We start from the raw sequence: 24,434 nt of genomic DNA, 5'->3' as shown, positions 1-24,434 counted from the left end.
TTTTATTCGGAACTTCTGTGGTGTTCAAAGTTCTTCTTCTGTCATCACCATCCCTTCGTATGGTGCATTTGAGTGTGCTCAAAGTGTTTCAAATTGGTAGCTCAGTGGCCCTTACAAAAACTCTGTAAGGTAGGTCAATATCTCCATATTGAAGATGGGGAAGAGCCTCTGTGGACAATGAATAAGTTCATGGCAGAGCCAAGATTTGAACAGGAATCTTCCTGGATCAACAGCTCACCTTCTTGGGCATTATATTACTCAAGTAAACTTTGTAACGTTTGCACAGTCTTGGTTTGTAAGAATGAGTTAGCACCTGGTTCAAACTTCATGAATCTCATCCAACATCTCCCCCACCCTTTCTTCTCAATTTGCATTTGTCATATGGGGGCCACAGAGCTAATCTTCAGGGTTCTTGTAAAGATCATTGAGATAAGGTATGTGTGGTGCTTTGAGCACTTAAGAGCACTGTTTCAATGCTCTTGTTTTTGCCAGACTGGGGAAACGGCTGACTCAAGGCTGGCACTGTCACAAGGCACTTGGCAGGATGCTTTTCGTAACTAGCTTTTGTGTGCTCTCATTCTACTTCAGAAACTTTCCAGGTTGTAGATTTCCAGTAAAAATAAACTGGCCAATTGGCTTTCTGGTGCCAGCTCTTGGCTTCTCAAGACTTACTATTTCTTTCTCTCTCTCCTTCCCGCTCTCTCTAACCTCTCCCCAAAAGTGATAAAATAAATATTAGTGCAATTTTCTCACAGGTAACAGCTGTGTCGGGTTGATTTAGTAGAATCACACACACTGTCTCTCTGTGGTTGAACACAGCCTTCAGAATCACACATGCTGTAAACACAGAATGTAGCTGAATAGATAGAAAGGAGGATAGTGTGATGGCCACTTTAGGGCTCATCTGCTCTTCCATTTCCCCTGCTGCTTTCCCCTGGGAAAAACTGTGGTTTAGCACTGAATCAGAACGAACACCATTCAGGGTTTCTGTGCATTGCCGTTTGTTCCAATTTCGTGCCAAAGAGCTGGTTTTCTGAGAGCAAAGGCAAAAGCAAAACGGCTCAGACCTGTCTATAGAAGGCACAGGACAAGCAAAAAACCACTCAGACCCATGGTTTCTAGGCATGGGGGCAAGTGGAAATATAGGTGAGCCCTCAAAGACTGTGATCCACTCTTCTTCCTGTTTCCATTATTCCCAATGTCCATTAATAGTTTTAGAACAGGGATGGGGAACCTTGCTGCTTTTAATGCCGAACTGAAACTAAACAGTACACTTCCTGAGAGGAGACTCAGCAGTTCCTCATATGGCTGAGACACAGGGCTTTTTTTTCAGCTGGAACTCTCCGGAACTCAATTCCAGCACCTCTCAGGTGGGCACCATTACCATTAGACAAGAACAAGGGAGGCGTTCATGGTGAGTTCCGGCACCTCTTTTTCTAGAAAAATAGCACTGTTGATACACCACACCTATAAGCCTCCATATGCCGTTGGACTACAACTCCTATCATCTCTGAGCATTGGCGACGCTGTTTGGAAACTGATGGGAGTAAGAGTTCAGCAATATCTGCAAAAGTTCTCCATCTTTGATTACAACCTGAGTCATGAGGCCAAAGTCAGAGCTGCGAAAGTAAAACAACACCCTGAAACTGTTACAGGTGGGATGAATAATATCCGATAGAATTAACTCATTTGCAAATTTCACCCATATTAATTACACTCCTGCTAAATCATGGGTGTAATTAAGTCTTGATGGTTATGGAAATGGTTACCGCTGGTAGTATTTTCATATCGCCATAGGTTCCCTAATACCACAGGAGTTATTACCACTGCTGCGGTGTTTGGTCAAGTAAATACTCCTATCAGGAGTAATTAATACTGGCGGCATGCTAATGGTACTCTAAATGCTGTCAGAAATGACTGTGTGTCTGAGTCCTGGCTGTGAAATCCCTTCCGTTAATGAATGCTTATGGGCACAACATGACCTTACAAAGCTTGTTTGCTTGCCAGTATTTTGACTTTGCAAGGAAGAATGTGACAGGAGAATATTTAGGATGACAAGAGAAGCACAAAGAGGAAGAAAGGAACTAAACTGACCACTGATATTAGCAATTTAAACCCAGGTATATATGCACTTAAGGGACACGGGTGGCGCTGTGGGTTAAACCACAGAGCCTAGGACTTGCTGATCAGAAGGTCGGCAGTTCGAATCCCCGCGATGGGGTGAGCTCCCTTTGCTCGGTCTCTGCTCCTGCCCACCTAGCAGTTTGAAAGCACATCCAAGTGCAAGTAGATAAATAGGTACCGCTCAGGCGGGAAGGTAAACGGCATTTCCGTGCGCTGCTCTGGTTCGCCAGAAGCGGCTTAGTCATGCTGGCCACATGACCCGGAAGCTGTACGCCGGCTCCCTCGGCCAATAAAGCGAGATGAGCGCTGTAACCCCAGAGTTGTTCGCGACTGGACCTAATGGTCAGGGGTCCCTTTACCTTTACTATATATGCACTTAGGATACTCTGCTCTCTCTCTCCCATACCCCATTTGTAACAATCAAATTGGTTTCTTCTATTACTTTGCCTTTTCTATGTATGTCCTTGGGCGCTTTATTTTCTTACAGGGTACTCAACTTGCAATATTAAAAAAAGTGATCAGTGAGTGAAAAACAGAGCAATGGAATATATTACATTATTGAAAATTTTAGCAAAGCATGCCTCAACATATACTGCAAAGACCACTTCCAGATTTAAAATTTAAAGATACAAGCAGCTGATTCAAAATTAACATGATTCAAAATTGAGAACATGAGCAAAACTTCTGCCTGAGTGGTTATGAGGACAGGCAGTGATGTTACTTTGGTGGGGTGAAAGGGGAGACATTATATACTTATTTTACACATTGTCTTCTTTTGTTAAACAATAAATTTATACAATTATCCATGTTTTGGGTGTTTCTGTGATTTTGTCAATTTTCTTGATAATGATGACAAACATTTATGTGGCACATTTCAAGTGGTCGCAGCACGTTGTGCATATTATCTCTCAATAATCTTTATAAGGTAGACCAAGAATTACCAATCTTTTCGGACCAGAGGGCACACTTCAAATTTGGAGAAAGTACTGTGTGAGTTCTGGTCACAAAATGGCTGCCATGGAGTCCTGGCATAACACAACATTAGAGAAAGTACAGTGGTACCTCGGGTTACATACGCTTCAGGTTACAGACTCCAATAACCCAGAAATAGTACCTCGGGTTAAGAACTTTGCTTCAGGATGAGAACAGAAATCGTGCTCTGGTGGTGTGGCGGCAGCGGGAGGCCCCATTAACTAAAGTGGTTCTTCAGGTTAAGAACAGTTTCAGGTTAAGAATGGACCTCCGGAACGAATTAAGTACTTAACCCAAGGTGGCACTGTACTGCTGCTGTTGTTGCTTTGCCTTGGGAAGTTACCTGTCCCAGTTGTGAAGATCTCACAATACAGTGGTGCCTCGCAAGACGAAATTAATTCGTTCTGCAAGTTTTTTTGTCTTGCGAATTTTTCGTCTTGCGAAGCACGGTTTTAACGGGTTTTAAGAAAAAGGAAACAAACTCGCAAGACGTTTTTGTCTTGCGAAGCAAGCCCATAGGGAAATTCGTCTTGCGAAGCAACTCAAAAAACAGAAAACTCTTTTGTCTTGCGAGTTTTTCGTCTTGCGAGGCATTCGTCTTGCGAGGTACCACTGTATTGATTCCCTGCTGCCCACATAGAATGATGCTGTTGTCGTCTAACAATGACAAGGATATTTCCCCAGTACTAGGGGAAAATACTTGGCAGCTACACCACTTTCTCTCTCTTGCACAAACAGATCAGGCACACTTACATTTCTTTCATACTCACTCATACAAACACACTTCGCATATATACAGCCATACATTCATCTGCCCCCTCTCTCTCACACACACAGAAACCACAAAGACCACACAAACCTCCCCCCTCTCTTTTTCACATGCAAACCAAATGCACATCTCTCGCTCTCTGCAGAAGTGCATCTCTTTCTCGCTTTTGCAGACCACACAAACACCCGTGCAGTATCAGCTCCACAACATACACCTCTCCCGCTCACACAGACCAAACATACACATAGATCACATATACACACCTCTGCCCCTCCTCCACACACACTGCACACATATCTGCCTCTTTGCCAATCACACACACGTAGAGAAAGCAACTCACCTTCAGAAAAGCCATTCCATGGGCAAAATAAGGACCCGCCTTCAGCTCCACATGGCTGGCAGGCAACAAACAACCAGCTGAATTAATGGGGTGCTCCTTTTTGCTCTCTTCTGCCCCATCCAGACTTAGCGGGTGAGGGAAGTCCCTTCACAGCATGAAGCAAGTGCCTGATGCCAGCTCCACATGGCTGGCAGGATACAAACAAGCAAGCAGGAGTGACGCCAATGGGGCAGTCGTCCCTGCCAATTCTCATTCCCTAAACATCCTTCCAAATCAGAGTGTAAGGGAATGGGCGCTTCTAGCGCCAGTAACTGCTCTGCACTGCTCTGTCATTTCAGCTGCATAATCTGCTTAGTGTTTACCATCTCAGTGCTGGCAGGTATTATTCTTCTGTGTGCCATAGTAGTGACCCCTGAAGTAGGTAAAGGTAAAGGGACCCCTGACCATTAGGTCCAGTTGTGACCGACTCTGGGGCTGCAGCGCTCATCTCGCTTTACTGGCCGAGGGAGCCGGCGTACAGCTTCCAGGTCATGTGGCCAGCATGACTAAGCCGCTTCTGGCGAACCAGAGCAGCACACAGAAACGCCGTTTACATTCCCACCGGAGTGGTACCTATTTATCTACTTGCACTTTGATGTGCTTTCGAACTGCTGGGTTGGCAGGAGCAGGGACCGAGCAACGGGAGCTCACCCCATCACGGGGATTCGAACCGCCGACCTTCTGATCGGCAAGTCCTAGGCTCTGTGGTTTAACCCACAGCGCCACCCACGCCCCTACTCTGCTTCAAAAATTGCTTCAGTTGCAATGGTACACTTCTCCTTCTTCTTCTTCTTCTTCTTCTTCTTCTTCTTCTTCTTCCTCCTCCTCCTCCTCCTCCTCCTCCTCCTCCTCCTCCTCCTCCTCAACAGGTTGGAACCAGGTGCACCAACTCTAGGGGGCAGAGGTGTCATCAGCCCCCTCAATATTCAGGGGGCTGAGCCCCCTGCTAAGAATTAGTGAGGGAGCAGAAGACGCAAAACCGCCAAGTGAAGTGTGGCAGAGCATCAACAGAAGGCTGGCCTGGCCTGCGAGGGGTTGGGAGATGCTGAGCGAGTGGCGTGGCCTGCCATGAGGTTACGCTGGACTGCACAGCATCTCTCGACACCGCGCAGGCCAGGCCAGTACAGTTTTCTGCTAGGCCGTGCCGATCCAGCCTGCAGGACATTGGAAGACAGGCGTGACGTCACACGATGTGACACACATGCGACGTGTGACGTCCTGCCCCCATCTTGGGGGCAACCGAGCACCTGTGGTTAGAAGCAAATTGGAAAATTCAGTTAGGATCCCAGGTCAGCTTCTTGCTTTTTTTGCTGGGAGAAGGGCCAGAGCATTCTCAGGTGGCTGATTTTAGGTGTTCAGAAAACGGCAGCAAATTGTTACCTATGTCGTTTATTCTCCTTGTATTTGTACTCTTGGGAAGAGAGGAGGTTGGGGGATTTTCTGCCTCGGGTGCCAAAATAACTCGGCTGGCCTTGGGTACTATGGCAACTTGACTTGTTGGCGGGGAGAGGGTGTGTGCGTGTGTGTTCCCTTTGTTTTTCCCCCACACCCGGCTGCAAATGTCCTTGAACTGGACCTGAGGGTGGTTTAGGAGAAGTGAGGTAGACAGTGGAGTTTGTGGGCACAGCTGAATAGAGACGATGCACTGTTTTCGGCGTCGGATTTGTATTTGATAGGAAGTGGAGCCCTCTACAGACTCTGGATGCGAATGGGCTTCCTTTGAGGGATGTGTTCACCTGCTTACTAATGCTTCACCTCAGCAAGGGCAGCGAAACAGTCAGTTTGTTCCAGAACAGCCTTTTCCCTAAGGCGGCGAGGACGTACTGTGCTGAGTGTGGAGGCCTTTGGTAGCATCCCCGGCAATTGAGCTTAACGAAGGGGAGTGTGGTGTTTTTAGAGTGTGACTGATGTGTTGTGCATTTAATAAGTCCCAGCACATCCTGTTGGAAGGTGATGGGACAAAACCGCTGACAGATTTATTTTCCAGGATCAGATGGCTCCATTATTAATCACAGAAGGTACATACCAAGGGAAGGAATGAGATGAAAGATAAAAATAATCTGGATTGGGAACCGATAGAGCTTCTTTTACCTTTCTCTCTTTTTTTTCAGTTTTCAACTGTTAAATGAAAAGTAATTTTGGATGAGAGCTTGCCTATATTTTGCAGCAGGTTTCCAATATATATTTTAATATGTTGGCTATGGTCCAGAGTATGTGCAGAACCCGTTGATAGCTGAGGCAGACAAAGCTCACAAGTGTATTGTGCATCCGTCTTCCCCCTTACACTGGTGAACCTCAAGTCTCAGCACCATGTTATCTTTAGCAATTTTATTTACTTATAAGGTTTTACATATGGCCTAATCATCAAAATTTCTAAGCGGTTTACATGAACCATAAAATATACATTAAGTTAACTGAGAGAATCAGATGCTAAAAACAAGCTCACCTTAAAAAAATGTTCAAAATGAAAACAGCAGTTTTAAAACATGCATTATATAATGAAATTACATATTAAACCACGTCAAATTTACATGTATGGCTAGGCTTGCTTAAACAAAATACATTTTAGCTGGCGCTGAAAACAATATAGCATATCAATGGGAATGGAATTCCAAAGTGTAGATCCTACAACAATGAATATTTGATTATTTAGAAGTTTCCCCATATTTCTTTACTTAGCCGGTATTTATTTATTACATTTCTATCTCCACTCCTTAACTGCCTTTAGTACAAAATGGTCTTTTAGTCCCTTCCCTGCCATGATCTGGTCTGCTCTTCACACAGACTCCCAGTTAAGGTTTTAGCCTGAATGTCTGCCTGTTAAATGTATAGCAAGGTTAAATGAATAATAATCATGTTTTCCTTTTAAACCTGCCTACCCTCAATTCCCTTCCTAAACCTGAAATAGCACTGATCTTTTTTGATATGAGGCTCCTTTGTATGTAAGCAGTGTGCTTAGTTTGCCTCATGACTACAAGCAAGCAAAAAAGCAAAATGTGAACTTGCACCGGTTTCCTCTGCCTTGGGGTACAGACCTATGAAAGTTGAAAGGAGAATTGGGGTGCGGGTGTTGCTCTAGGAGCAGAAGTTCGGACCTGATCCTGCCTGGCTTAAAGAGGTGGGGATTTTCACTGTGAACCTTTGCAACCCCCATGCCTAACCTATATTTCTGTCGCGGCAGCATCACATCCTGCAGCTACATACATGAATTTTTAAATATTGTGTCAGAGGAAATTAGATGAGTTCGTGTTAGTACAAATCTCCTTCCACTTTTTTTTGAGAGTGATAGCATGTGAGCAGAAGGGGTCAGGACGGAATGTCTCTATTAGTAAAGATTTGTTGCTTGTTATGGACTTATGCTGTGATGGGGAACTTGTGACTAACAACAACAACAGCAATAATATCAGTATGCCACCCATCTGACTGGGCTGCCCAAGCCACTCTGGATGGCTTCCAACAAAAACACAATAAGACATGAAACATTAAAAGCTTCCCTATACAGGGCTGCATTCAGGTGTCGTCTGAAAGTCAGATAGCTGTTTATTTCCTTGATATCTGATGGGAGGGTGTTCCACAGGGCGGGCGCCACTACTGAAAAGGCCCTGGTTGGATTCCAACTGCCATCATTCCTGACCATAGGCCATGATGGCCGAGGCTCATGGGAGTTGCAGTCTAACAGCATCTCAAAGACCACAGGTCCCTGTGCCTGGATGAATGCAAAACATCAGGGGTGATTCTGGCTTTTTAAGACCCTTGGATGGCTTACAGCACAATTCTAATTGCGTGGCCAGGTACCACAACTCCCAAAATTGCAAACCCAAGACTTCATGTGAGGCCAGGGCAACTTGGGCCTCTACGTCTAGGGGGTCTCACCAGCCTGACCTCTCCTCAGTGCCACAGTCTCCCCTCTCCCAAAATTGAAAACCCAAGACTTCATGCAAAGGCAGGGCAACTCAGGCCCAGCAACTATTAGACCCAGTAAGGCCCAATTTGAAGCAGTGGGGCGCAACTTGATTTTTTTTTTGTAGGGCCCCAGTTCACAGCTAAAGTCTGCAAAATCTTATAGATATAAATAAAATCCATCCAGATTGTCCTGGTGCAGGGACCCCTTTGGGCCAATTGCTCAAATTGCCTTAAGGTCAGCCCTGATGAGAGTGTGCAGGGGTTGGACTGACAAGTCGTGCACCTTCTAGGTCCCTGGTGTCACCATTCAGAGTACAGACTCAAGGACTTGTTGTGGAAATAAAGGGTGGCACTTATTGGAAATCAGTTTTGTCACCTCTTCCCCCCCCCCAAACCCCGAGACAATGAGCCCAGCCACATTTTATTCACAGTCACATAAGCACTACACTACAGCATGGCCATAAACTTTGTATGTTCAACAGCTGAAATATACACCCAATATGTAGCAATGGAAATTTATGTTACTGCTTTATGAATGAACACTGTGTTTTATGAATGGACTCTGTATTTTGTGAACTACCTAAGAGCCACCAATAGGGAGCTCTAGAATCTGACAGCTAACCAATTGGGTACTACCAAACAGCGCCCCCTATTGCTGAAAGCAGGTAACCAGCAGGGAATGCTTCAGCTCAGCCTTTGCACTGTTGACTGAAAACCCCCTGCTGTGCAGATAATGGAGAAAGCTTGTAAATTGTATCCCTTCTGGCATCCTGGCCAACTCTATTACACTGGTGTAAACCCTGGTGCACCAGAAGCCCAGAATAGCAGCAAATAAAATCCGCTCATATGTCAGCAACTGATAAGACTTGTCAACCAGTTCTTACAAAGTCTTCCTAAATTATAAAGCTCCAAAATACAGGCCAAAAGAGAGCAGGTCTGGGAAGAGTGAGGCATTCAATGGGCACCACCCGTGAAAAGGCCCTGCTCTATGTAACTCCTGCTCTGTCATTTGATAGGGTGCCCACTTGCCCTCCTTCTTGACATGGAATGCTCTCTATTGGAGTCTCCAGGTCCAGTACATAGACCATAAAAAGGGAGAGCAGGGACCATGAAGTTCCCAACAGCTGTTAATCAAGCAAGCAAGCAAGCGCGCGCACACAGGTCACCTTCATCACAGCCAGGACGCCTATGTCCTGGCCAGGCCTGCACCCAATTTTGTTTTTGTACAATCTTGTTTGTTCTCAGTAACCAAAATTATATTATCAACATATACAAGCAGGAAAGTTGTTTTCCTTCATTTGCAAGGAATCGTACAAAACAAAGTGACACTAATAAAGAAAAGTTCCATGCACATGATGTGTGATGCTAATTATTTTGCCCAAGTTAAATGATAACTAATCAGAGGCAGCTACAGGAAAGCTATGAGATTCAGGTGAGGGTCGGATGCCTTGTCAATCCCAGCAGGTATATAAGAGGATGACCAGGCCTGCACAGGCCTCCAAAGCTGATTCCAGGGTGTAGCCACCATTGCAGGCAGGATGGTGGACAAACTACCCCAGAAGGAGCACAACCCCCTGTGATTGGCCAGTTAGGCAGTAAGGCAGAATTTAATCTTCCTGGCTGCTGGACGGGGAGTTATCCCATTGCCAGCCAGGATTCCACCAGCCAGGCAGCTTCCGTCGGCTGGTGGGAGGCAATGCTACTGCCTCTTGGAAGTAGGTAAGCAGACCTATGCCTACTCAGAAGTTACTCCCAGGTAAATAGGCGAAAGAAAATAAAAAAAAAATCCTTCCAGTAGCACCTTAGAGACCAACTAAGTTTGTTATTGGTATGAGCTTTTGTGTGCATGCACACTTCTTCAGATACACTGAAACAGAAGTGTATCTGAAGAAGTGTGCATGCACACGAAAGCTCATACCAATAACAAACTTAGTTGGTCTCTAAGGTGCTACTGGAAGGATTTTTTTTATTTTGTTTCGACTACGGCAGACCAACATGGCTATCTACCTGTAACCAGGTAAGTAGGGTTAGGATTGCACCCTTAGCCTTAGAAGTTCAATTGTTGATGGAGAAATAAGCAGTGGCATGATCAGGACATGCAGAGTGGAAGTATGGCTCAGCATCCCTGCACATGTTCTGCTTCTGATCTTAATACAGTGGTACCTCGGTTTAAGAACAGCCCTGTTTACGAACTATTCGGTTTACGAACTCTGCAAAACCGGAAGTAGTGTCCCGGTTTGCGAACTTTACCTCGGTCTACGAACAGAAGCCGAACAGTGGAAGGGCACCGGCAGCGGGAGGCCTCATTAGGGAAAGCGCGCCTCAGTTTCGGTTTAAGAACAGACTTCCGGAATGGATTCAGTTCGTAAACCGAGGTACCACTGTAGTGTGCTTTGTGTCCTGGCTGGATCCTGCTACACCAAGTGGGAGACAAGGCGATGGCATTGGCTTTTGGTTCTGGACTCAGCTTTGGTACAAGTCAGGAGCTTAAAGTATGATACGATGTTGGGTTCAGAGCATGGCTTGTTTTGAAGCAGAGAGCCATAACATCCTAGTCTGAACACAATGGGAAACAATGGTTAGTTGGACACTCCCTGGTCTAACTGTGGGATGTGAAAGTGGAGGAGTGACTGGGATCCATGCATGAAGAAAAGGTTTGTGCATATCTCAGCTGAATCACAACCAGGTCATTCTCTCTCAGCACCAGGTCATTCTCTCTCCTACCTCACAGGGTTGTTGTGAGAATAAAAAAGGGGGCTATTCATGCCTACTTCGGAGGAAAGGCAGGTTATACAGGGTGAGTCTTTTAAAAGAGGCCCCGTGGAACATGTGTACTCTGTATCCATGGGCCCTCTTTTAAAGGACTCACCCTGTACAGTCATACCTCAAGTTGAATGTGCTCTGTGGCAACCCGGAAGTAACGGTGCACATTATTTTCGGGTTTCGCCACTCGCGCATGCACAGACGCTCAAAATGACATCACGCGCATGCGCAGAAGTGGCGAAACACAACCCGCGCATGTGCGCTGTCGCATCTTGCGTTCCGTTCGGGATGCGAAAGGGGCTCTGGAACAGATCCTGTTCGCATCCCGAGGTACCACTGTATATGTAATAATTTAACTAACTAGAAAAATAAAACACACTTGTGTCGCTGCAAAAAAAAATAAAAAATGGTAAAAAACTGCCAATCCTCTTTTCATTTTTGCTTTCCTCCCATACCAAAAAGACCAAAGTTTTTGGCCTACAAAGAAAATGGTGCCCTTGCTTGAGCACTCAGAAGAATTTCCTTGAACATCTCTAAGGTTTTATGCGCCCTCTAATTGGAAAACACAAATCATATAAACTAAACAGTTTGTGACCTGGGGTAAACTATATTATTATTTTTGTGTGTGCAAAAGATGGCAAAATATGAAAGAAAAACAACACGCGATTGAAGTGAAGATGAAAGCTCCTTTATTGTCCTGGCAAGGTATGAAATATCCAATATGTAAAGTTTGAGCAAACTTCAAAAAAGATTCATGTTGCAAAAACTAAGGTGTTAAAACAGGAGGGGGAAATGGCAAATTGTTCCTGCATGAAAAGATTCTACAACTCCTTTCATTCTGAAATTACTTTGGCAAGTAATTCCGTGGATCAAAGCTGCATTCCACATATGCTCCTCCATTAATGAGGTGCTTGGAGTATAATTACTCATACCTTTTCCCTCTCTTAACAGCTGAGCGGAAGCGTTCTCTAGGCAAAGACTACCATCCCCTTTGTCTGAAGTGCTACCATTGCAAACGGCAGCTCAGCCCTGGCCAGCATGCTGAGGTAGGAAACAAACCATCACCCCATCTGTCTGCTTCAGTGACTTGCTACACCCTGACAGCAATCTGTCTCTCCCGGCGGAGGGCTCCGCTTCCAAAGGCCTGCCTGGGATTGAGTTGCTGCCACCAAAGGCTGCTTAGAAGTGCTTTAATGTGATGGCTGGGGAGACGGGAAGGAAGATGCACAGGCTATGGTTACTTGGAAACTGGGGAAATGCCTGTCAAGGGTACACGTGTGTGCAGAGGGTATACGTGTGTGCAGAGGGAAGATATTGCAAGGCTCCCAGTGTGTATGGGCATGCAATGGGTCTCCCTACAGAGGTGGGCGAATCGGTTAATTTCAGTCTCTCCTTTCTCCAATCTCAAATTGAGTTTGGCACATTTCCACAAATATTTGTTTTTTCAAAGGTCCTCAAATCAGATTCGTCTGCCACATCTCTTCTTAATGGACACACATTTCTGCCTAATATACATGCTTTTGCAAGCAATTTCCCTTAATATTGCATGTTATGCTCACCAGCATGTGAATTTTTATGTAGATTTACCCATAATAAATGCATGCGTTCTTGAACACATTTTTGGAAGTTTGACGAACTCCATCGCAGAATTCGGATCAGTGAGAATTTTGAAGGACAGCTGCGCTTCATTTTGCAGTTTGTTTTGGGTACTGTGAATTAGGTAGGTTTGCATTAAAATGTGGACCAACCAGAACTTCTCCTCCCATCCTTACCTCTGTACGTAGGGACACAAGAAGCTGCCTCATAATAAGCCTGACTTGTAGTTCATCTTAGATTGGGGTCTCTCCCAGCCCTGCCTGTAGATGATTCTGGGACCTTCTGCACAAAGTCATGATATAGGCGGCCCCAGAGTTTCTTGTCAGGTTTGTCCCAGGCCATACAATTATGGCAGGTGGGTTTTGCCTCCTACTGTAGTTTATAGGAGAAAGGAAAAGGATCACTCTGGGATCCCATCAGGGTGAAACCTAAGTCTGCCCTTTGACGCCCATCACTAGTTGGCCATGACCAGTGCCTAGTATTGGAAGCAAGGAAGTTTCAAAGGGAAATGGGCATGGAGCTCAAACAGGGATCTGTAATCCCAGCAAGAGGCAAACAGAGATTAAGATGCTTATACCTTCACTGCCTGGGACGCAGGTGGCGCTGTGGGTAAAACCTCAGCGCCTAGGACTTGCCGATCGCATGGTCGGCGGTTCGAATCCCCGCGGCGGGGTGAGCTCCCGTCGTTCAGTCCCAGCTCCTGCCCACCTAGCAGTTCGAAAGCACTCTTAAGTGCAAGTAGATAAATAGGTACCGCTTTATAGCAGGAAGGTAAACGGCGTTTCCGTGTGCTGCGCTGCTGCAGGCTCTCCAGAGCAGCTTCATCACGCTGGCCACGTGACCTGGAAGTGTCTCTGGACAGCGCTGGCCCCCGGCCTCTTAAGCGAGATGGGTGCGCAACCCCAGAGTCAGTCACGACTGGCCCGTACGGGCAGGGGTACCTTTACCTTTACCTTTTACCTTCACTGCCAGCCCCTCTGCTTCCTGTTCATCATTGCTCACAGCTCAATCTTCTCCGACTTCCTCCCTTCCTGCCCTCCCTTCCCTCAAGGGAACCCCTGGTAAGGAAGCTTTTTGGCAGCCAAACAAGAACTTCTGTACCAACGCTGGACTTCCTACCTGGACCACTGAAGGCTTTATTCTTGAGGTCCAGAGAGTGAAAGAGGAGAACTTGAGATCTGAGGCAGGACTGTCGTCAGAGAAAGAGGGCCATTTGAGAAGTTCATGAGATGAGGTGCCTCAGCACTATAGCAGTAGTACTGAGGTTTTCATTGGGATCTATGACACGTTCAGAAGAGGTCTCCCTAGGGTTTATTCTGGTTGGGTGGGATCCTGACATCAGTACTTCAAGGGGGCCAAAGTGTTGTTCTCTCTTAAGTACGCTCCAGATTGTGTCCTATTTCTTTTGTCTCATAGACAAAAGAAGCTGTTGAGTTTGGAGGTTGCCCCCATCTGCTTAGCCCCATCTTATCATTTCAGTCAGGAAGCCCCTTTCTTGCACAAAGACTAGCTAAAAGACTTGCCAAGTCTGACGGGTGGCGTATGGTACAGGGAACCACCCTTGGCCTCAGCAATTCCAAGATGAATCTCTGAGCACCATGACAAGTCGAAAAAATGTAATATTGGCCATGGCATCAATGAAAGGAGAAAGGGTGCACAGACAGAGTTCCAATGAGTACAAGCTGCCTGCAAGACAACCCTAAACCATAGCTGGCAACTTACAGATTTGAAAATAAGGGACCAGCAGCCTCGAAAATAAGGGATCAGCAGCCAAAATAAGGGATTTTCCAAGCACAGGTATGTTCAACTTCTGAGCCCCTCCAAGCCAAAGGCAGAAAGCCCAGCCAGCAGCCAAACGAAGCCTCAAGCAGTGGTTCCCACAGCGCAGCAACCCGGCAAAGGGGATGCAGCAAGGAAAACCACTGTCACCTCTCCGCTGGGAAGCGCTGAGCAAAGGCGAGTCCCCAAGCAACATGGCCGATTTGATCAGCACAAGGAATCCAAGCTCCACCCCCCCAGTCGTTCTTAGACTCCTTATTGGGTGAGCAACGCAGCCAAGCAACACAGTTGGAGCCTCCCTCCTCCCTGGCCGGCAGGGAGGGTGGGAGAGGAGCTGCTTCCTTTGAAACCCGGGAAATTTAAGGGACATCATCAATAAGGGACAGCAGCGGTACACAGCGCTGGGATAAGGGACTTTCCCGCCAAATAAGGGACAGTTGACAGCTATGCCCTAACCAGTGTTCCTCAACCTGATGTATGCTAGATATTTTGGTCTACAGCACTTGACAGTCCTGGTCAGCATGGCCAATGGTCTGGGGTGATTGGAAGTGTAGTGCAAAATATATAGAGGGCACCAGGTTGGCCATGGCTGCCCTTAGCATCTTCTTTCTAAATTACCCGGTTGGGTTGGAGGCATAGACAGAGGAACATGGGAAGCCACCTTACATCAAGTTGGACCATGGGTCCATCTAGATCAATATTGTCAGCTCTGACTGGCAGTAGCTCTCCAGGGTTTCAGACAGGGAGTCTTATCCACCTCAACCAGGGAGTGTTATGGATTGAACCTGGGACCTCTTCCTGCAGTCATTGCAGCAGACACGGGTCAGTGACAACATTATGTAGTTCATATGCAGCTGACTTGGAGACATCTGTGCAGAAATTTTAGTTGAGCAGTAAAGTATTATCTCTAAATCACTTGAAGTCAGAAGGGTAGATAACGACCAAGAAACATTCTCATTCCGATTCGGGAAAGGGACCTGCGAAGCAATGGCTTTCTTGTGCTCGGTAATGGAAAAGAGAATCGATTCTAATACGGTTCTTCCAGGGCAAGCCCAAAGCAAGAGATTTCAGCTTACCATCGCTGGTAAAGTGGTTTCCCGAAGAATGTCTGATCCAGTTTTGTTGCATTAAATCAAGTTATCTTCATGGGGATGTATGAAAAATTCATTGTATATGGAACAGCACTAATATTTGCACAGCATGTGCCACAGGATGAGGGGAAAAATACTGAGCATCTTTTCAGCCACATTTGAAATCCTTGGGGGAATCAAGTCATGAAGCATAAAAACTTACATTTGCAGGATCATTTCCCGAGATTCTATACCCTCCCCCCTGGATTTTTTTCCTGCACCATTGAGCTCTAGATTTAAAAAATACAGGCCTACTATGCATGATCTTACAAGCATCAGTTTGTTTAGAGAGGTCTGAGGATGCACAAAGTGCACTAGATGGTTTTCTTCACTACGATTGTTTATTACATACGTCTTTTTAATATGCTGGTGTTGGCAGTATGGGGTTTGGTAAGGAATGACCAAGAGGGACACGGGTGGCACTGTGGTCTAAACCACTGAGCCTCTTGGGCTTGGCGATCAGAAGGTCTGCAGTTTGAATCCCTGCGACGAGGTGAGCTCCTGTTGCTCTGTCCCAACTCCTGCCAACCTAGCAGTTTGAAAGCACGCCAAAAAAGTGCAAGTAGATAAATAGGTACCGCTCCGGCAGGAAGGTAAACAGTATTTCCATGCGCTGCTCTGGTTTCACTAGAAGTGGCTTAGTCATGCTGGCCACATGACCCAGAAAAACTTCTGCGGACAAACGTCGGCTCCCTCAGTCAGTAAAGCGAGATGAGCGCTGCAACCCCAGAGTCATCTGCGACTGGACTTAACTGTCAGGGGTTCTTTACCTTTACCTTTACCTTTACCTTTACCTTTACCTTTACCTTTAAGGAATGATCAGGATCCAAAGAGGTCTGTGCCCATTCCCAAAGAAGGTTAATAAGTCTGCAGGATTTTGCTAATTTTGCTTCCACTGCAGAAGCCTCTTGTGTTGTCTGGGTTGCTGACCTTTGTGAATTGTTTGGGAGAAATTCTTCCTTTCAACCTGCTATTCGTATTCAGAGGAAATCCCATATTGGCCCCCAGTGGAGGATTTCTTCCCAAAACAAAAAGCACTTTCAGAGAAGGAGAGGGGAGAGTTGAACTTCACGGCCCTCCAGCTGACATCCCACTAATGATCAGCACCCACCCCCAAAAAACCCCATTTGTGTCAATTAGGGATGGAAGGTTCTATCACTTTGGTTCTCTCAGTTTCTCATTTTTCCAATCTTAAATTCCGTTCTCCACATTTTGCAGCAATTTGTGAATTTTTCATTTGTAAAATCCTCATGAAAATCCATCTGCGTGAATTTCTCCTAATATGCTGTTATGATGGATGTGCACATTTTTTTGCAAGCAATTCCCCCCAATATAACACATTTTTGTATGTCATTTTTCTCCAATATGTTCACTTTTATGCACCTTTTCCCTCAGCATATACATTTTTGTGAACCTTCATTGGTTGGGGAATTGCATCCCAAAATCTGGGTAAGCGCAAATTTCAAAGGATGGCTGTGCTACAGCTGGCATGTTCTTTCAGAACGGCAGTGCAAAATTTGGAAGAGTGCAAATGTTAAAAGATACATAGCTGTGTTTCAGTTCTCATATTGTTCTGGAAACTGCAAAGGTTAACACCATGGCTGGTTTAGGTCAGTGCTGGGAAACAGCCCTGTTTGAGGCCCTGGAGAGCCAGTCACAGTAGATAACAAGGATATGCATGTAACATATCCTCGTATGCCTTGTCTCACAGGGTGGGGAGAGCAAGGCCAAAATTTCACACACACACACACACACACACACACACACACACACACCACCCTCATGCTGACTTTCCAAAGCCTGTTAAGTGAGGCACCGGTTTTTGGGAAGGAGGCACGATGCTCTTGCATGATCCTAGAGTCCTCTCACCTTCTTCCCAAAGCTGGGCAAGCTCTAACTAGGCTTTGGGAAAGAGGTGGGAGGACTCTAGGACCCCATCAGAGCCCTCACACCTCCTTCCTAAAACCCAGCACCTCGCTTACCTGGCTTTGAGACTGTCTTAATTGACTCAGCCTTGTAGAATATTACATAATTATATGGTGCCGTTGAGCATGTGAAGAGTGCCTCTTCCTCACCATTGTGGGAAATCTGAGACATAATCCTGGATGAAGAGGCAAAGCTTGCAGGCTGCTCAGATCTTATTACTTCAAGTCAGGCTTCAGTCCTGGCTATTCTCCATTTATAAATTAACCGCTACATGCTGCCGGTGGAGGTACCATTCTAGTGAACAGAGTGTGACCTGTCAATGAGCATCCAAGTCAGGCTGCCCCAAGGCATTCCAGCTTTGGAGAACAGGCTGACCTATGGGTGGGGTTGCTCTGCAGGCACCCAAAAAGCATTTCTGATGTCATCATTGGCCATGCTAAGTGCAGACTAGGGATGAAAGGACCTGTCAATCTTGGTTCTCTTGGTTTCTCATTTTTTCATACCTCAACTGTAGTTTGCCATAATTCCATAGCAATTTGCAATTTAAGAAAAAATCATGGAAGTTCACCAGCATTTTCATTTCACTATTCTCCTAAAAAACATTTTGGTATGCAGTTTTGATAAATGCAATTTTGCAAGCAACTCCTCCTAATATAATGCAACATAATGCAACTTTCCCTGATATATTCATTTTCATGTGCACATCCCCCTAATATATGCAACCTTCGCTGGCTGGAGAACAGCACCACAAAATCTGGATAAGTGCAAATTTCAAAGAATGCCTATCAAGTGTTCATGCCCTCCAACATTTCTCCGATGAAATTAGGGATGTCCCATTCCATAATGATATTTATACCCCCACACGTCTTACTGGGCTGCCCCAGCCACTCTGAGCAGCTTCCAACAAATATAAAAACATAATAAAACATTAGACATTTTAAAAAACTTTCCTATAGAGGATTGCCGTCAGATGGCTCGGGGGTTGGATAACTCCACACCCTCCAACATTCCTCCAATGAAAATAGGGACATCCTAAGGAAAAGTGGGACATTCCAGGATCAAATCAGAAACTGGGATGGCTTCTCTAAATTAGGGAAAATAGGAACACTTGAAGGGTCTGCAGGTTAACCTTTAAATGTGACCTGTATCACATTATTCCCTGCCCCTAGTGCAGAACAAACCCTTCTTTGGATAAAAAGCAAAGTGAAGTATGGAATAATGGCAAGTTATTAACTATGATCTCTCAGTGAAGGCTGTGAGAGCTTCCCACACTCCATTCTGCCATTAAACCCTCATCCTGCCCCCCTGTGTAACAGCCATGTGTTTTACTCTGCATGATCACACCCACATCTTTGCCAGAGTTTAAATCCCATTAACAGGAACATTTGGGGGAGGCATAATGACATGCATTGTAATAGCTTTAGAGTCAAGGTATGTTTTGAATGATTTGGGGGGGGGGGGACATTAATAATATGAAAGGGTAGGGGGCTGTCTCTTCTACTCATTGACTGTTAGAAGGGTCCTATTGCATATACCTCGTGCAGACGCTATAAATAATTTTCTATTAGCACCTGGCTTAAGGTTAATAGTTAGGCTTCAAGAGGAAAATGACCTGGCTGGATTTAAACATTTCTGGGGTAGCAACAGGCAATCCAAACTTGCAAAGCAATTTTCAGCGGGCATTGAGTTATTGAAAGGGAGAAAAATAATTCCATATGCAATGTATATCTTATATGTAACATTTTCAATTAAATTGATTTATAAGAACATAGGGAGTTGCCTAAAACAGAACCAGAGCAACAGCCCATTTTGTCTATAGCAGGGACGGGCAGACTTTAGGCTTGTCAGATCCCAGGGTTCTAGTAAAACAGAAACCAAAACCAGAAAGGATCTGCCAATTAGAGACAGGTGTAAAAGGCGTACTGTCCATCTCGAGAGACAGTGGAGTGCACCTCTGGAGGTGAAGTCAAACCACTGTGTTAGCAGCTCCAAAGTGACCTTCCATGGTGTGCAAGCCTGGGCAATGTGTGTGGAGGTCCTGGGCTGCAAAGACAGCAAGACTTCCCTCTCCACTTCGCTGATGTTGTCCAAAGGAAAGCAGAGCAATACAATACATTGGCACCAGCTTGGCTGCAGGAGTTGCAGGAAGGAGGTGTACATGGCACCATCCAACCGTCTTAGGGACACCATCTGTGTAGGGTTTCCTCCTTACCTTTCCCTTCTCCCGAAGATATCCTTCAAGGCAGCAGAAGCACACACACAGTTCCATTTTATATTATCGCTGTCACTGTCAGAAGCTCCCATGCAGAAAACTGATGAACTTTGGATAACATTCAGCTTGACATCTTTTCTCTCTCTGCTTTAAATCTCGGCTCTAAATCAACATCTTTCATAAAGCCTTTCTTAAATCACCAGGGATTCACCTGTTCTGTGTTAATTTCGCTCCTGCCTTCACATTTGATGCATCTAGGGATGCCTGAGGAATTAAATTTCTGTGAATTCCAGTGTGAACTCACCTGATCCGCACCTCCTGGACTAGTGTGCGGATCAGAATGTAATTATCCTTCAGACTGTGCACCTCTCCAAATCTTGTGACGCTGTTCGCAGTTTTTAAAAAAAGGTATTAAAGTGCATATTTTACTATAAAATGCATTTAGAAATGCATACACTGAGATGAAATATGGATTTAAGTGTGGATTTTTTTTTTTTAAAGTGCAGATTACTGCAGAAACGGGATGGAACAGACTTATGAATCAACACATAGGAAAATGACATAAACTCGAAATAGGCTGATATGCCCATCCCTAGGCAACTTTGCATATTGTACCCACCCACGTGATAGGAAGTTGCAAGGGCAGCCTGTTGCAGTGTAGTGAAGACTTATGGTGCCTTTTATAACTAGCTATTTATTCACAAATGTACAGGCCAAGCCGACGCAAATCAAGCATGTGCCCTGGTAAAATTAGTCCCAACCATATCAGTCTACCTCCCCAGTATCCCACAATTTCCTGTGGCTTAGCAATATTGCTAGAACAATTCCCAGGCTTGAGATGCTTTGACCCTCTGTTGCTGGCAATCAAATACTAAAAGCATTCTTCCAGCCCAGGTGGGTTTGAGCAGCCAGTGGCCATCAACAACTGGGAAGCAGGATGATTTCCAGGGTGGCGCCATTGGCAATGGCGGACTCCCTCTGATCTGGAGGCACTAGCTCCACGCGAAACGGGTCTTTTCCGCTACGGCGAAGCGGGGACCCTTTCAAAAATCACAGGCGGATGAAGCCTGTGACCATGGGACTCGGCGGGCACCTTTAGCGCCCCCCCAACCCGCAAAAGAACCCACTAACGGGCTCCGGAGCGAAGAGGGGGAAGTGGCACGGTGCTGAGAGTCAAGTGCTTCTTCCGTGGAGCGAAGCCACACAGCCGTTGCCGGAGAGCGCTGCCTTTTTCCTGGGACAATTTGGCTTCTAAAATAATCACCCGTGAGTACTTAAATTTCAGACAATTGGACTTTAAATAAGGACTTGCGAGCAGAAAGGAAAATTGGACTTAAAAGTTTACCTCAATTTGGCACTGAAACGGGAAGGTCTAAACAGGAAGTCAGCCTTCCGTTTTTTTGTAGATAGATTAAAGCAAAGACATGGCAAACTAGAGCTCAGAAAATCGCTTGTAAAAGATTAACTTTCATCATTTAAAATTGTTGAGCCCCCCTTCGGAAGCAGGAGAAGAGGGGGGATTTTTTTTGGACTGTTTAAACCTGCAGAAGTGAGTGTAAAGTAAAGTAACTTTCCACCGTCCTGATCCTGGAGCGCGGTGTCAGGACTGACGTTTTTTGAAGCTCACTGACCAGAGACAAACGTTTTTGACAGATAGCTATAAGAAGAGAAACATTGATTCCATTGTTCCCCTTCGCATTTTAAAGGAACAAATATTGACAAAATATCTGAAAAAGGAAACTTTGTTGTTAGACTTGTCTTTAAAAGAAAGAACAAGTAGAAGTTTTCCCCCTAGAGGGAGACTGTGAAACTGTAACCAACTCCAGGGAGCTTGCAGCTGTTACAGATTACAATCGTGGGAATAGACTTCTGACCTTGCAGGGCAATGTATTCAGAAGCTCTGTTGCGTGCTTTTTGTAAAACAAATGCCCTACTGGAACAGCTACATGAGAAGACGGATTTGATGACTGATGCGATCAGAAATTTTGAACAGGCAGTGGGAAATTATACGGAGCCCACCCAGGAATTAAATCAGGAGTGTGCCCTGACAGAACAGATGAGGGAAGAGGATGTTGCTGAATCTTGGGCGCCAGAGATGAAGGGAGCTGTGGCCCAGCAGGAACATGAGCTTTTGGACTTGACAAATGAACTTGGAAAAAGCCAGATTTGGAAAGATAAAGTTTGGTTTGGTTTGGAAATGGGGGGTTGGATAGACCCCCCCTATGCAGGGATGTTTGGACCTTTCAAGTCTGGCAATGGGCCGTGAGATGTTTGGGGTTGTGGGGGCTCTTAATTTTGGAGGGATTTTGAAACATGTTCTTAAATACCACATGGAGTTTAGTGTGGACTATGGAAAAGGGGCTGATTTGTCGAGAAGGGTCAAAAACATTGTTAAACTGGAGTTCCCACGAGTGAAAGGAGCAGGAGACAAAGGAAAATACAGTTATAAATATGAAGAAGAACTGCGGAAGGGACATGGAAGAGACTTAAGGGCCTCGGATACAAGGTTACCAGGTTAATGTGCTAGATCGATGAGATAATAAGGACTGACAAAACCCGGGACCAGGAGGAAGGGATGCTGGATGAAGACTGGATTGTTTTTATTTTATTTTTTACTACTAGGATTGTTTTATAAAATTGATGAATGTTAGAAAAATGTTGGAATGAAATTACTTGGCTTTAGCAAAAATGTTTAAAGAATTATGTAAGAATATTATGGTTATGAGAAGTTGGTAAAAATAAGATTTAAGATTTAAGATTTAAGTTTTAAACTTTAAGGTTCTTTATAGTAAGATAAGATTAAAATAGATTAAGGTAATGTAATGACAGAATATTATGAAATATGGAAAGGATTTGCTGCGACAATTAACAACTAGGATACAAAAAAAGGGAGGAGGAGGAGGTCAAAGAAAGAAGGTAATGACAGTTGAGGATTTGAGAATGATGGATTTGTTTTTGAGTGTTTGTGGTGTATTTTTGTTTTTTGAATTTGTATTGTTTGATGTGGTGTTTTTTTCCCCTGCTTTGTTCTCTTTTGTAATTCTAAAAATTTTCAATAAATATCATTAAAAAACAACAACAACAACAACCGGGAAGCAGGATCCTATCACCTTCCAGCAAGTTCCCATCAAGGGAGGGGGGCAGCAACTTTCACATCAGGCTGTGTCTTGTACAATAGCCTGCACGGCACTAGCGACATGTAAGTGTCCTTAGCAAATCTGGGAGAACTAATCTTTCTTCTGTTCTACTTTCACAGCATGATGACAAACCTTACTGCACCCACTGCTACCTTCAGCGCTTTGGACCCAGAGGTAAACTCCTATCCCATGAACCAGTTGTCCTGCACTTGCAGAGAAGAGCTACAATTCTCAGAGCCAATTCCTCTTCACATAGAACTCTGGCAATTGTATCTTTGGGAAGGGAATTGGGGTCTCCTAACAACTCTTAAACCACAGAGCCTAGGACTTGCCGATCAGAAGGTCGGCGGTTCGAATCCCTGTGATGGGGCAAGCTCCCGTTGCTCGGTCCCTGCTCCTGCCAACCTAGCAGTTCAAAAGCACGTCAATGTTCAAGTAGATAAATAGGTACCACTCCGGTGGGAAGGTAAACAGTGTTTCCGTGCGCTGCTCTGGTTCGCCAGAAGCGGCTTAGTCTTGTTGGCCACATGACCTGGAAGCACCTGCAGAGAGAGTGGAGCACCTGCAGGCAATGGGTCCTCCATCGCCTCAGGAGCCAGAGCAGACTCAGCTGGTGCCTGCACCTGAGGATCCAGCACAGGTGAGGACCCTTCAGGCTCAAGCCCCGGCTCAGCTGGTTCTGGAGGCGGGGACTCCTGTGCAGGCTGGGATTCCTCAGGTTCAGCCTCCGAGTCCGAATCCCAGGCCATCACACCTGGGCAGCACGGGCATATGCTCCGTCACTGCCCTATTCACCTCTTACATATTCCTTGAGAGAGAGCAAGGAGATTGTGTGAAGACCCGTAATGCAATGCTGTTCTGTCTTCCATTGAACTGGCTGCATGTAACTCTTGATGATGACGTGCAATTCCCAGCTGAGGCAACTCGCTGTTTTGCACACTAGAGCTGGGTCAGGGCAAAGAGAAAACACAACACCAAATTAAATCCACAATCTTCCTGCAACGAGTCATTTGGGATTTTCTCAGAACGACCGTCAGAGAGACCTGCTAGCAATTTGTGCTTGTGGGATGATTCAGGTGACTGGGCCATCGCATGCCCACGCCAGATGGAAAGATTGGCTTGCACAGATTGAAATAAACCCCCATTTATCCTTGCAACATCAACTCCCCTGCCAAACGGACTATATAGGTCTTTTCTTGAAAGATACTACCATACATTTAAAGTGCACGACTACCCCTAAAGAAAGGGACGCGGGTGGCGCTGTGGGTTAAACCACTGAGTCTCTTGGGCTTGCTGATCAGGTCAGCGGTTCGAATCCCCGTGACGGGGTGAGCTCCCGTTGCTCGGTCCCTGCTCCTGCCAACCTAGCAGTTCAAAAGCATGTCAAAGTGCAAGTAGATAAATAGGTACCACTCCAGCGGGAAGGTAAACGGCGTTTCCGTGCGCTGCTCTGGTTCGCCAGAAGCGGCTTAGTCATGCTGGCCACATGACCTGGAAGCTGTACGCTGGCTCCCTCTGCCAGTAAAGCGAGATGAGCGCCACAGACCCAGAGTCGTCTGCAACTGGACCTAATGGTCAGGGGTCCCTTTACCCCTTTACCCCTAAAGAATCCTGGCAACGTTTTTGTTAAGGGTGTTGGGAGTCGTAGCTCCGTGAGGGGGTGAACTACAGTTCCCAGGATGAAATGTGCTTTGAGGTATGGTGTGTACACAGCCTATAAACCACTCATTGTCTTAATCTGTCC

The 24,434-nt window shown here is 45.6% G+C and overlaps 1 protein-coding gene across 1 annotated transcript in view; it reads left to right on the top strand.

The window, feature by feature from the left end:
• Nucleotides 1-24,434, top strand: part of LOC308466290 (cysteine-rich protein 1-like) — a 32,700-nt gene that overhangs the window by 5,623 nt on the left and 2,643 nt on the right. Inside the window, exons 2-3 of the mRNA XM_080987053.1 lie at nucleotides 11,862-11,956; nucleotides 22,810-22,864. Of these exons, the coding sequence (XP_080843179.1) occupies nucleotides 11,862-11,956; nucleotides 22,810-22,864 (150 nt within the window). The remainder of the gene's footprint in view (nucleotides 1-11,861; nucleotides 11,957-22,809; nucleotides 22,865-24,434) is intronic.

Source organism: Podarcis pityusensis (assembly GCF_964106645.2).
Source record: "Podarcis pityusensis genome assembly, chromosome: 17".
Lineage (NCBI taxonomy): Eukaryota > Metazoa > Chordata > Lepidosauria > Squamata > Lacertidae > Podarcis > Podarcis pityusensis.
Note: the sequence above shows the minus strand (reverse complement) of the source record. Positions and strands in the feature narration are given on the sequence as shown.